At 41.0% G+C, this 14,529-nt stretch overlaps 1 protein-coding gene across 1 annotated transcript in view; it reads left to right on the plus strand.

The window, feature by feature from the left end:
- Positions 1-14,529, plus strand: part of ADCY8 (adenylate cyclase 8) — a 127,013-nt gene that overhangs the window by 40,223 nt on the left and 72,261 nt on the right. Inside the window, exon 3 of the mRNA XM_086466217.1 lies at positions 12,274-12,404. Within this exon, the coding sequence (XP_086322343.1) occupies positions 12,274-12,404 (131 nt within the window). The remainder of the gene's footprint in view (positions 1-12,273; positions 12,405-14,529) is intronic.

Below are 14,529 nucleotides of genomic sequence, written 5' to 3' on the forward strand. Positions count from 1 at the left end.
TTTTCTTCTCTACAACCTTTTAATAAAGAATATTTTTAAAAAAAAAAAAAAAAAAAGATATTATGATGACATTCGGAAGAAACAAAATTATTAAACTATAAAATTTGCCTTTCCGTGTATTAGATATGTCTAATGGATTACTATGGGGCTGGACAGTGTCACTTGTAAGCATAAATGTTGATGTCAACAAGACACGGTGGTAATACAAATTGTTTTGTAGCTCTTGCTTTTTACCACATGTCTTTGTTACGTGGTTGGGTTTCACAATGGAATGTAAGTCTAATGCGCTCTCCATTCAGGAGGTAAAAAATCATGTGTTAGGATCCAGATGATTTATTAACCATTACTCGTACTCCATATAGACAAGGGCACTGAATCTGAGACCTGTAGTTCCTATTACCTAAGCTAAAAGACAGCTCAAATGACAAAGCAGTGTCAGGAGATGTTGTTTCATGATGTAGCCTAGCAGATCTAGCAGCTGACAGCTGCTGTCAAGGAACGCGGATTTTTTTCCCTGCAGCTTTTATCCTCAGACATGCACTCCCACCCACTCCTGTGCAAGTTAGTGGTGCTCGTGTGGCCTTAATGGTGAGCCGACTGATTGCGCCAGTGTAAGCATCAGCTGCACTTAGATTAATTGTGCTACTTTAAGAAAGAATGTTATAAATATTTTTTTGTAAAAATTTTATGGAGGAAAACAATTTTTCACTTAAAAGATACATGCAGCAGCAATAACAGGTACCATGCCAAAAAAATCTACAGGGAAGGTTGTTCCACCTCTCTCCAGCATGCTACAGGATGAGCTAAGTGTTTATGAAGCCACAATGATACTGGGAAGGCATGAAAATACAAACTGGCCCTGGAAATAAAAATACAAATAAAAAATACAAATACAGCCCTGGAATCAGCCTTCTACAGCTCAGGGAGCACAGGGCAAGCAGGCATTAAGATTGTGATATTCTTACATAGCCAACTTGCTGATGAGAAAGGCACCTCCTTTGACACCTGGCAATAGGCTGTTAATCATCAAGCCCTGCCAAGATTTTGTAATGTGGCTTCAGGAATCTGAATCTTCAAACCATTTGTCCCCTAACCAAAGCAAAGGACCAGCGGTATCTTGCAGTCCTTCCCTTCAGCATGTGCTACACGTACTGTCACATGCTGTTCCGGACAACAGCATCGAGGAAACAAATGGATAAAATGTCCTTCCTACAAGAAGTGTGTGGAAAGAGCTTTTTCCTTCTTGCGTTACGACAAACTTTATAGCTCTTCTCAGTTAACATTATTAGACAACATTATAAAAAGTCATGACTCTCATAAACACTGGGTTATCAGTTCGGATGAGACTCTAGCTATGTTTCACAGCCAATAGCTAAACAAAAGGAGACTCCAAAAGCTCCTGTGTGATCTGGCCATGTTTCTCTGTGAGAACAGCAGATGCCTAAATGGAACATGCAGCCAAGGATGGGATGAGTGGGAATGGTAACTGCCTAAATGCAAATAAAAGAAATTTGATATAGCTCATATCGCGTATCGCAGCAGTATGCAGTAAAAGCTAACAGGCAACCTCATAACCCCACAAGTCTGGACACATTAGATATTGCAGTTCCTTCTAAATTTTTTAATTACTTGTCATTGTCTCGATAGCGCACAAGAAAGAACAGCTGCAAATAGACTGTGTGCATTGTACACTAAGTAGGAATGAAGGAATTTCTCTTTAGAGCTGTTTGTCATAATGAGAAGTGTTAATTCCCATTTTCTAGAGTGTCATCTACAACAATTACATCGGTTCTGAATGTTGTCACTTTTTCCGTAGAAAACAATACCATTTTTATCTACTTCCCTTAGATGTAACAAAAGCTCATGTGTTTGGAAAGGCTAAAATCACTGCTCTGAAGAGCCCGGCCCTTTTCCCATGTTATTAAGTTCGATGCTTAAGACAGTAAAGCCTCTATGTTATTAATTGTAAAAGCTGTTAAAGCCAAGCTTGATGGTTCCAGCAAAATACTTAAAAATCAAGATGAAAAGTGTGGAGCAGTTTCTCTTGAGTCTCTGTGGAGTTAAACATTTCTGGGGTATGTCATCTTGTTCCCTGATTCAAAGACTTCCTCCCACGAGAGATACGTACATTCACCCACCTGAAAGTACGTGTAGAGGAGGAAGGACAAAACCTGAATTGAACAGCCATTCAAGAGGGGCTTTTCATCCCTTGGCAAAACCAACCCTGATAAAGACGTTGAGAAACAAAGGACAATCCCAGGGCAGTATAGGCAGCATTTCGTCGTTTGCCGCATATCATCTAAAGGGAGTCAGTGCAGGTAGCTTAGGCAGACAGCAGACCCTGCAGGGGTGATGCCCTCACATAATCTGCAGGGAAACCTTGGGGAGTTTGACCTTCCTCTTGGCAACCTCCTGCAGGCCCCAGATTGCTTGTTGATGTTTTGTGCTTGTTGATGTTTTGTGCTTGTTGGCGTTTTGTTCTCTTTGATCAGCCTCAGTGGAAAGGTCTCCAGTTCAGTTTTCATTCGCAAGACTGAGACCTTGTGCACTGGTTAATTCTCTTCTCAAAAACTTTTCCAGAGGTTGTTGTTTACTCATCAGGGACATAGCCATTTCTCCATGTGCGTGTCTAACTACATTTTTGCAGTTGTGAGCACTGTTGATACGCTTTGATTTCAGTACGAGGGACACAAGGGACCAGTGCATGCAGACAACAGAGAACCTGTTCAACAAAGAATGACTATTGCAGATGCAAAAAACAAGAACTGGGCAATAAAGTATCAAAGTTACAGTCTTGGGACTTTAAACAGACATAAGTAACTCATAAAGTTAACTTAATTTATCACTGCAGGATTTATTTCACTGTCCCTAAATTTTTCTGAAGGAGTAGATTGAGTAGAAGTCAGCTCCATATTTAGACATCTCCTAAACTAGGTGACTACATGTTCTTTACACCTCTGACCTCCCACTACGGTCAGTTGAGACCTAGTCAATACAGACAATGGAGCCTGGAAAGGCCTGTAGTGGCACCAGACATTTACATCTGATCTGTTGAGTATCTCTCCAGACTCACTGGATGAAATGGAAACTTAGGCATACCTACACTGTGGTCACCAAAATTCAGGTGTCTGAATCTAGACCTCAATTCTACCATCAGTTTGTTACTTTGAGTGACTTTACTGGTCTTTTTTCTTTTACGTGGTTACTCTTTGGGTTAAAGGTTCTTTTTTCACGTATTTACTCTAAACTCTGACTGCTCCATCTTAAAGATTAGGGCTGATTCATGTCATGAATGCTTAATAGGAGAATAGATCACCAGCTCTTTTATAATATCGCTTTGTTGCTATATTCTTTCTTTTATGTCTTTTCTCTGGAACAAATATAACTCTGTTCCTTTTCAAACCACTTACCACTATTGCTGCTCACCTTCGAATTGTCTCCGCTTAGCCAATTGCTCAACTAGCAGGCTTTCAACAAAGCTGGATAATGTAGTTTCCTTCACCCTAGAGTTCACGGCACTTCCTTATTAGGCCTTTCTCTGAAAAAGCGAAGCTATTTTTTTCTCATGTCTTTCTCTCCCTCTCTGAATATGCCTTCTAGGAGAGATTGACTAGAAATATGAGGGCTTTTTAACCATGCAAATAGTAAGGTACAGAAGGATATGAAAATTTTACAATTTTCTTCTTCGCAATCTGCTACTGCTCTTTTGCACAACCTCTACACATTTCTGCTGTTCTGTGCCACAGTACTTAAATCTGTGGAATGGGAATAATAATATTTAACTATTTAAAAGGGGAGTTATATGGCAAGGATCGTTATATGAAGGGGACAGTGACCTGACATCCCTGGATAACAGAAAATCTTTTTAACTGCTGGATTGAAGCAAAGTAATGCGAAAGGCCTGGCAAGACACATCCTGGTCAAGAGAACATTAGCATCAGCTGTAGGAAAAGAAAGGCTGGACATGATATACACTAGAGTCCATCTCTTAGTGTCCGATGTCTGGAAGGGGTCTGGTTCTGCATCCCCAGCAGCCTATCAGTCTGGAGTGGTGTAAGAGCAGCTTGGGACTGCAAAAGAGAGCTGATGCCCACAGAAGGAACAATTTTCTGTTCTGTGAATGTTTCAGTACCAGAGAATTGATGAGTGGCTGGAGTGCCTCATACAAATATATATAGGCAAACACACACACTCACACACATGCACACTCACACATTATTTTTCTTGTAGTATTGCTGCATAGCACGACATACATAATACAGAATAGTGGCAGGAGCTCTATATATGCACTTTCAGTTGTGATCCTGACAAGAACTCTTCGCATGCTACATTATTAATAGAGGAAGACTGCAGCAAAGGCATACTAATTAACCGCTGGTTTTATGGGTCATTGCCAGATCTTACGTGCCGCCAAGAACGTTTCACTTACCTTAATGAGTAGCATGAAGGTTAAGATATCAAATGTGCTGGACACATTTTTCTTGGCTTAGTGAACAGGTGCCAAGTGAACTATGTTTTATTTTAAATAAACGTTCTAGAGTCATTGCTTGGTACCTTCTTAAGTGAGTGCAAACAAAGAGTGCAAGCTTTTCTGGTTGTGAAAAAAGCACGTTCTCAATTTTATCCCTTTGTCTGTGAAGAAAAGGGCATTTTTTTATGTTCCTTTATCACAGATTTCATAAGCAGTTTAATGATGACCAGGATTTCTGTTTTCTTTCTTTCTTTTATCTTCTTCTCCTTTTGAATTTGTGTTCCTATTTGTCTTCCTACAAGGATAAGGTAGGAAATATTATTTCTTTTTACAGTGAAAAGATTTTGTACTATTGTGAAAGTATCTTCACAGGAGCTCATCGAACATTTTAATCGTATTTCATATGATTAAATTCATATTTAATCATATTTCAATCACTCCTTGAAAGAGTGATCTGATTTATTCAAAGGGTGGATTTATAATAAATCCAAGATCATATTGAGCAATGTATCTTAATAGTGAAGGAATAAGAGAATATATAGCCTAAGTGCCTTCTGTCGTAGGAGGCTGAAAGACAAAAAATATCGAAAGTATTTCTGGTTCCTGGGATATCAATCAGCAGCTGTTCCCAAACATGCCATCTTAAGATGCCATGGGATGTTTGCTTGAGAGTCAAGCTAACTCAGGGCTAGATGTTCCTATGAAAGCCTGCATTTGAGGAGTGTAAAGGACCTCCTGAGGGACTGGTTTTCTTCTTGCTATCACAAGCACCACCCCCAGTATTTACACAGCAGAAGAAGAGTGCAGGCTAGCAGAATTCCCAGGTGGGAAGGGTGGAAGAAAGTCAAGACAATGCAGATGTGCTAAAATTAGTACCATCCCATAATGGGAAACAGAAAGTCTGAGCTGGGCTTTTAACCAGAATAAAAGATGAGCTCAATGCATGGTAGCTTATTGCATGCTCTTTATCAGCTACCACTGCCTTGCACCATTTTTTCTGTCTCCTTCCTGAAGGCAGACCTTAATTTAGTAACGGTTTGTAGAACAAGTGGATTAAATTTTAGTAGAGTCTTGGTTCTCTTATCTTCTGTGTTAGCACGTTATGCAGGCAAGAGCCCAGGAGAAAGCTGCCATCTCAGAGGGGAGTGTTACACACCTCCACTGCAGCAGAAGCCATTAGCAGCGTGTGTTTTGCCTTCTTAAGTAAATGCACAGTTCACCTCAGCTGGGGCTGCCATCTAGACAAATGAAGGTGTTTATCCACAATGTGTTTTCATTGTAGCTGAGGATTGTTTGCTAACTACTGACTAAGACTGCTCAGTGTGGGAAAACTTACAATTACAGTATGGTTTGGATTGGAAGGGACCTTAAAGATTATCTAATTCCATCCCCCCTGCCATGGACAGTTACACCTTCCACTAGATTGGGTTGCTTAAAGCCCCGTCCAGCCTGACCTTGAGCACCTCCAGGGAGGGGGCAGTTGCAGCTTCTCCAGACAACCTGTTCCAGTGTCTTACCACCCTCACAGTAAAGAATTTCTTCCTAATATCTAGTCTAAATCTACTCTTTTCCTGTTTCAAACTGGTACCCCTTGTCCTATCACTACACTCCTGATAAAGAGTCCCTCCCCATCTTTCCTGTAGGCCCCCTTTACGTACTGGAAGGCCACTATAAGTTCTACGTGGAGCCTTCTCATCTCTAGGTGGAACAAACCCAACTCTCTCAGTCTGTCCTCACAGGGGGGGTGCTCCAGCCCCCTGATCATCTTCCTGGATGGATGGATCTTCTGGACTCACTTGAGCAGGTCCATCTCTTTCTTACTCTGGGGGCCCTAGAACTGAACACAGTACTCCAGGTGGGCTCACACAGGAGTGGAGTAGAGGGCGGGAATCACCTCCCTCAACCTTCTAGCCGCGCTTGTCTTGATGCAGCCCAGGATGAAAATGGCTTTCTGGGCTGCAAGCACACATTGCTGGCTCATATTCAGTTTTTTCACCCACCAGGACACTCAAGACCTTCTCCGTAGCGCTGCTCTCAATCCCTTCATCCTTCAGCCTGTGTTGATACCAAGGATTACCCCAACCCGTGTGCAGGAACTTGCACTTGACCTTATTGAACTTCATGAGGTTCACATGGGCCCACTTCTCGAGCTTGTCCAGGTCCCTCCAGATGGCATCCCATCTCTCAGGCATGTCAACCTCACCGCTCAGCTTGGTGTCTCTGCAAACTTTCTGAGGGTGCATTCAATCCCACTGTCCATATCGCCAACAAACATGTTAAACAGTACTGGTCTCAGTACCAACCCCTGAGGAATGCCACTTGTCACTGGTCTCCACTTGGACATCAAGCTGTTGACCATGAGTCTTTAAGTGTGACCGTCCAGCCAATGCCTTATCCACTGAGTGGTCCATCCGTCAAATCCATGTCTCTCCAATTTAGAGACAAGGATGTCATGTGGGACAGTGTCAAATGTTTTGCAGAAATCCAGGTAGATGATGTCAATTGCTCTTCCTTTATCAACCAAAGCTGTAACCCTGTCGTAGAAGGCCACAAAATTTGTCAGGCACGATTTGGCCTTCGCAAAGCTGTGTTGGCTGTCACCAACCACCTTCTCATTTTCCATGTGCCCTAGCATAGTTTCCAGAAGGATCTGCTGGGCACAGAAGTGAGACTGACTGGTCTGTTGTTCTCTGGGTCTTCCTTTTTTCCCTTTTTGGAAATAGGGTTATGTTTCCCCTTTTCCAGTCAGTGGGAACTTCACTGGACTGCCACAACTTCTCAAATATGATGGATAGTGGCCTAGCAACCTCATCCGCCTATTCCTTCAGGACCCGTGGATGCATCTCATCAGGTCCCATGGACTTGTGCACCTTTAGGTTCCTTAGATGGTCTGGAACCTGATCTTCTCCTACAGTGGGCGGTTCTTCATTCTTGCAGTCCCACCTTTGCCTTGATTATGGTCATTTCTTCATGATCTTCACTATAAATGTTGTTTAGAAATTATATTGCTTCCTATGAATGCTGGGGAGAGATTTCTTGATTTTTTCAGATGTTTTATCTATGGCTACATTTCATGCACAGCATCGAATCTTGCTGGCATCAAAAACATCATTTTCATGATTGTTTTACCTTTCTTTATCATTCCACCTATCATCCGTCTCTGCTCTGTCTTGTTCTCTCTGAACAAAATTTTACCCTCAAGAAGGGACGTACCCCACAGCCGGGGTAATATTAGTTTATATTATATCCTCCTAATATCAAGTTGCCTCACAACAACCTCAACAGCAGTTTCTCTGGCAGAAAACAGAAAGTGTGTATAACATGTTTAATCTTCCCCAAGAAAACTGATAGTACAGGGAGGAACTAAAGCCAGGACTCCTGAGTGCCAATGCTTCGGTACTTGTGAAAAGTGGTCCAGTCTTCATCCTTAAATATTGTCTCACTGGAACTTGCTGAAATAACCATGGGGGTAAGCCACTGCAGCCAGAAAGCAAGCTAAGCAGTGCCGAGCTAAACGTCAAAATACCATTATGGTGATAGGAGAACCTGACAGCTCAGAATCAAGACCTTTCCCTTTTGTGAGATTTAGGATTTCAATGCCAAGAGGCATTGCATTGCCTGTGGAGTGCATTTTCACTTGTACTTACTCTATGGTAATCAGTAAAGTTGGTGCTGTCCTTACAGCTGGTATAATATATTAACCATATTCTTCTAAAACAACCTAAAATTGCCTTTTATCCCCATGTTTCTCCTGAGTGTGACCAAAATAGACCTTTAGGAGACCAAAACTCTTCTGAGATCTGAGAGGTGATGTGCAAACAGAAGAAAAGGCTGTTTCTAATATAAGGAATAGGTAAGAAATGTGCATAGAAAATGCAAATGCTCTGTAAGTTAGGGTCTTCAGCCCAAATTAAGGCAGTAAGAATCAAAGAAAATGGTCATTGCTAAAAAGTGATGTCAAGAATGAATTTTTCACCTGACTGGCTAGGACACGACACAGAGCAACACCAGGCTGGCTTAGCTGATCAAAAAAAATCAAAAATTAATGTTAAGATTTGGATCAAGCCTACCTAGAAATGCTAATAAACATAGCACATCTATTTACTATGTTTGTGATAACTTAGCTTCACACTAGTAATTAGATTTCATAATATGGACTCTGTCCTGCACCAGGGCTTCTCTGGAACTGAACTTATGTCCTGCTTTGCAGCTCCTTCCTACTTAAGAATTTCTCCACAATAGTAGTAATGAAGCATTTGTTTCCTTACAGTTTAAAAGTTTGAGCAAGACTTAGCCCGAAAGAGCTGCTATCTATCAGATTTTCTGAACATCTCCAAACTTATAAGACTATTTCCAGGACTCATGCTTTTTCTCATCAAATATTTAAATCAAAGTATTTTGTATTACTTATTTCATATTCATATTTTCAGTTAAGAGGTTTTGAAACCTTTGGACATTTTATTTTCTAAAAGTGATTTCTTGATATCTTTTTGCTCACACTTCAAGTCTGGGTTCAACATTGATTGCAATTCCCAAACTTGCAAAGGGCCTTTCTTAAAGTGTGACGGGTGGGGTTGAGTGAGGTGGAGAAAGGCTTTGTAGAAATAGCTGCCTTTCCTAAGTATGAAAGGGAAGAGTTGGTCTGGAAACCACCTCCGTCCCTGATATGCCTTGGTAGTATATAAGCACTTTCTCCACAGTAGTATCACTGAACTGCTTTGAAAACACAGGAAGAAATTCACACTGGGCTGTATTTCCTCTGTGGGCATTGCCTAGGAAGACTTTTTTCATAGATGTCTTCCACCTCTTTACAGTCTCCCTATGTGCCTGATTTGGAAGTTCACCTCTGGCTTTGCCTAGACCTATCCTATTCCCCAAAATGTCATCTGAAATTCGGTGATAAGTAGCTTACAGAACTGACATTCTTTTCTTTAGTTCAATAAGATTTTACTCTTCACAATCCTGTAAAGCAAAAGATGGTTAATAACTTGGAGCCAGTTCAGTGAAAAACTGCAGGCTTTGCCTGAGACTGATTTGGAGTGATATATTGCAACACAAATCTGGTTAATCTAGAAAAGAAAGACTGAGGGCAAGAGAACACAATAACAGTATTGCAGAACAGAAAGATTGTTACAGAGAAGAAGGCAATCAATTATTATCCATACCCACTTTGAAAGGATAAAAAGAAAGCTTAATCTGCAAAGAAATAGATTTGGGTGGGATACTTGCAAAATCTGCCAAAGCTGTCAAACTGATGAGCCACTGAAACAGAGGCGTTGTAAAATCTCTCAGCGGATGATCAAGGGCTTTCATGAAAGAATTCAATAATCTTTCAAGGGCTTCCCTGGCCCTACTTAAATGTGGTTAGTCATTATATTATGACATGGGCTGGAAAACAACACTTTTGTGTACATGTACATAGATATACACTAATACTATACATGTAGGTACACTAATATACACATCATAAACTACTAGTATACATTAATAATATACATTATCAATAAACATGTGCATGTATACAATTATATGTCACTTCAACTTGTATCGAATGTTTACTCTCCCTGACTGTTCCTGAGCCGCAGACAAGGCTCATTAGAAATGCTGAACATGTTCTCCAGTCTTTTAAAAAATAGAGAGTGGCAGTCTGAATGACTTTATTTAAATTAATTTGCATTCTTCCTACCTGAATCAGTCAGTCAAGAGATACGCTAGGCCTGAGTCCTGGATGCACAATCTGGAAACACCAGCTCAGGGAGCTCATGCACCTTCCTCCAGTAGCAGAGCACGTGACTGGACATATTGGAACACGAGCAGAAGAGTCAGCCCTTCTCAGAACTGCATAACACATCTGCATGTGTGGAAAAAGCTAAGGGACTCCAATTACAAGCATAAGTAAAAATTGATTTTCCTAATTGTGGTCTAGCACCAGGGACACGTGTGTGTGCTGACACAGCAGATTTACGTCCCCAGTTGTCTGTGTGATCCAGCAGCTTCTTGGCTATTCGTCTGTATAAGGTGGGATAACGGACCGGTTGGACACAATGGACTAACTGGAAACCACCCTGAAAGCAGGAGATTGACTAAACCTTCACAATTAAACATTGATAGACTCTTACAGGAGTTAGGAATTTGGGGCAGTTCTAGAAATTCCGAGATGCAACGCCTGCTCTGTCTAGTCTGATTTATAAGTTTAAGTGTGTTAACTAATAATCTGGGTGGGGTGTCCCATCCAGGACCTTTTCTAGGTGATATCTGCTGCTGAAGTGATTAAATTGTGCATAGATAAGACATTTTCAAATACGCAAAAAAAATTCCTTTCAGAAATTGTCTTTTGTAGGTAGGTTAGATATTTAAGAAATGTTTTGTAGAGGCTAAAATATACCAATAGTTATGAATTATGTAGGACTGGGGTTGTCACATGGGATCATGAGCCAGCCAGGTTATAACTGAGCAGAACAGTCATGTGAGGAGTCTCTGCTGAACTAGCTGAAGACACTGCCATGAGGACCCTTGCAGTGGAGACTCCTGCCACCACCAGCAACTAGCTGTCTCTTTTGGGAGATTTGAGACTGTGTGCGAGCATCACCCTATGCAAACATCCCAATAAATTAGTTTCTTCTTTCTCAGTAGGCACTTTGCCACGAATGTCCATGCAATGAATGAGTGAAAGCCTGTCTGCTTGCTAAGATGACAATCTTGAAAACAATCCATCCCCCCGCTCCCACATGTCTTTGGTTGTGGGAGAAGGTTATATATTCCACAAACTGTTTTGGTGGCTGCTGTTGTACAGCCCTGACTGTATGACATGCACAGATGTGAATCCATTATGCGACAGGGTAAGGCCTTTTGGAAAAAGAACAGTCAGCTCTGGGTCAGCAGAGCAGCTCGTCCCACAGTCTGTCCTGGGGGATCTTCAAAAAAGAGCTGAAATGGGCCACGAGCCAGATGAGTCATCCTGGAAACCTGCTTCTTTGTCACATATAAATGCTTATCTCTGAGTTTGTATGTGAAGTTTTCAAGGAACTTTGAGACCCAGTCCCATTTGTCAAAATGATGTAAGGACTTCAATGCCACAGACTGTTGAGAAGACTCTGAGATTCCAAGTCTCTTTAAAACTTAGTTCCCGTTAACTATTGTAACCCTATTAACATACAAACTGGTCTCTGGCTAAATCTTTCCCATAAAACATTTCTCAGGTGTGCATCAGCTTGTATTATCCCAGTCTTTAATCTCTGACAACACAGCTAAGCTTTGTCTAAATACTGTCCTTCCAGCTAAGTGGCGTCAGGTATTTCTTCATATTTTTTTGCTTTATTTACTCTCCAGCTTTATTATTAATTTTACAGTTTCTGAATGCCAAGCACACAGTGTGTAAGTTTTGATAAATAAACAATAATAAAAATCTGATCCTACTTGCTGCTGAGGACTTTCAAATTCCTCTGGCCTATAGCTGTTGAACAAGCTACCGCTGCCTGAATTGCAGTGCCTGATATGTTCATAAGTGATTTAGTGAGAAGCTTATAATGGAGGTAACAAGTAGGATGGAATTTTAAATAATCAACAGGGAAGATTAAAACATCAGAGGAAAGAATGTCTGGAAGGGAAGGAGAGAGAAGGGTCCACTTTCTGGACTCAGGTTCGTTATGTGAACTATCTCATGGTCTGAGGTAGACATTTTAGAGGGAAGGGTCACATCTTAAATTGCCAGTTATCCAGCTCTTTAGGGCAGAGCTCAATCTGTTTCCTGTGAAGTACTAATTCAGACTGATACTGACCCTTTGGTTTCCTCTTTGTTTTAGGAACGGCTGGTGCTTTCTGTCTTACCACGGTTTGTAGTCCTTGAAATGATAAACGATATGACCAACGTAGAAGATGAACATTTGCAACACCAGTTTCATAAGATCTACATTCATCGTTATGAGAATGTCAGGTGGGTGGAGAAGCCTCTTTTTAATGTTTAAGGTTTCAGATGCTGCTAAGGGTGTCTTGTTTGAGAGTTTCCCTTCTGTTGTTTTATTCATTCAAAAATTAGAAAGTTAGTATACCGTACCCTTGTTGAATCCTTGAGCAGATAAGCACTTTGGTGCCTTTTTTACTCATCAAGTTGGCTATATGTCTTTGCTATGGCAAGACCCATTTGAACTGAACACGAGGCCTGAACCATTTGTGTGTTTTTTCACTTTAATTAAGTGGTCAAGGTTGCACAGAAAGGGGAGCCCTGCCTGCACATGGACACATACTCTGCCACAACTGTCTGGTTGACCCCACACACTGAGAAATGAGATGAAGGCTTGTAAGGTGCTTTCAAAGATGTAGACATGCCATGTGTCTCCTCTGTTTAGTAGCCATTTTCATTCAATCATTCTTATTATCATTTTCCTAATTACATTTCCCTTTTTTATTCCCCCCTTTATATTTTTTCTCTACTAAAATTAGTTAGTGGGAAGGTGTTAGTTATCCTATGTCAGGCAGAAAAGGACCTGGGGTTGTTAGTCAACAGCCGGCTGAACATGAGCCAGCAGTGTGCCCAGGTGGCCAAGAAGGCCAACAGCATCCTGGCCTGAATCAGAAACAGTGTGGCCAGCAGGAGCAGGGAGGGGATCGTGCCCCTGTACTCAGCACTGGTGAGGCTGCACCTTGAATATTGTGTGCAGTGTTGGGCCCCTCACTGCAAGAAGGACATTGAGGTGCTGGAGTGTGTCCAGAGAAGGGCAATGAAGCTGGTGAAGGGTCTGGAGAACAGGTCTGATGAGGAGTGGCTGAGGGGACTGGAGTTGTTTAGTCTGGAGAAGAGAATGCTGATGGAAGACCTTATTGCCCTTACTGTAGCAAGGTCGGGTTCAGTGTCTTCTAATTAGCAACAGGACGAGAGGAAATGGCCTCAAGTTGCTCCAGGGGAGGTTTAGATTGGACATTAGGAAAAATTTCTCACTGAAAGAGTGGTCAAACTTTGGAACAGGCTGCCCAGGGAAATGGTGGAGTCACCATCCCTGGAGGTGTTCAAAAAATATGTTGATGTAGCACTTCTAGGCGTGGTTTAGTCGACATGGTGGTGTTGGGTTGACAGTTGGACTTGATGACCTTAGAGGTCTTTTCCAACCTAAATGATTCTATGATTCTATAAGATGCTACTCAGGGTAACAAGTCCCAATTGTACATTTACATCACAATAATCAGTTTGTACTCCATGATGTTACAGAGTCTCTGATTTTATTGTGGCTCCTGACCATCAGTATATTTAGCTAAGCAAATAACATTTTCCATATGTCCCAAACCACAAGAGCAAATGATTGAGTGGCCATCACTGAAGGAAGTGAAAAGCATCCTTGGATATGATGGGAGATGATTTGCTAGGAAAGCTTATATTTTGCTTTTTGATGAAACCCAAACATAACTTTGTCTGGACACGTTCAATAAACATGATTTGAACTTCTGCAAAGCAGTAAAATGATTATCTGCTTCTTCTGTGGCCTTGTAGTAGCTCAGACATATCAATTAAATCTGGTGGAAAGTATCAAGGATGCTTACAAAAGGTTTGAATTAAACAAAATGAAAATGTCTTCCATTTCTTTTTCATTCTCAGAGTAAGTGTTGCTGTAGAAGTAACAAGATAGGGAGAAGAAGGCCCTTCTGTCTGAATGGAAATGAGTTGTAGTCAGGGGTGAAAAGTCAAAACATAATTTATGCTTGAAAGAGATTTAAAATGAAGACTGTGTGTGCTTTAGAGTACAGATACTGGTTGGGTCCTGCCAGGGATTAGATCTTTTCAAAACTAGGTTTCACCTTATTTTTTCCTAAATGTTGAGCACTGAACACTGCCTAAACCAATGAATCCCTAAAATTAGTATCTAGTTAGAGTTTTTTGTTGTTTTGATAATGAAAACTGTAGAAATTACTTGTTTGAAAATAATTTTTATCAATGTAGGCCATTATTAATATTCATTCCTCTTCAGCTAGTTTGGTATTGTATCTTTTAATTTTGGTTTTTCTCACTGGTAAAAATCTTATCCAGTTTGTGAGTCTCTTACTTAATCTTCCCCCAAACCCTTACCAGC

The sequence above is a fragment of the Leptosomus discolor genome, chromosome 5 (assembly GCF_034619465.1).
Source record: "Leptosomus discolor isolate bLepDis1 chromosome 5, bLepDis1.hap2, whole genome shotgun sequence".
NCBI lineage: Eukaryota > Metazoa > Chordata > Aves > Leptosomiformes > Leptosomidae > Leptosomus > Leptosomus discolor.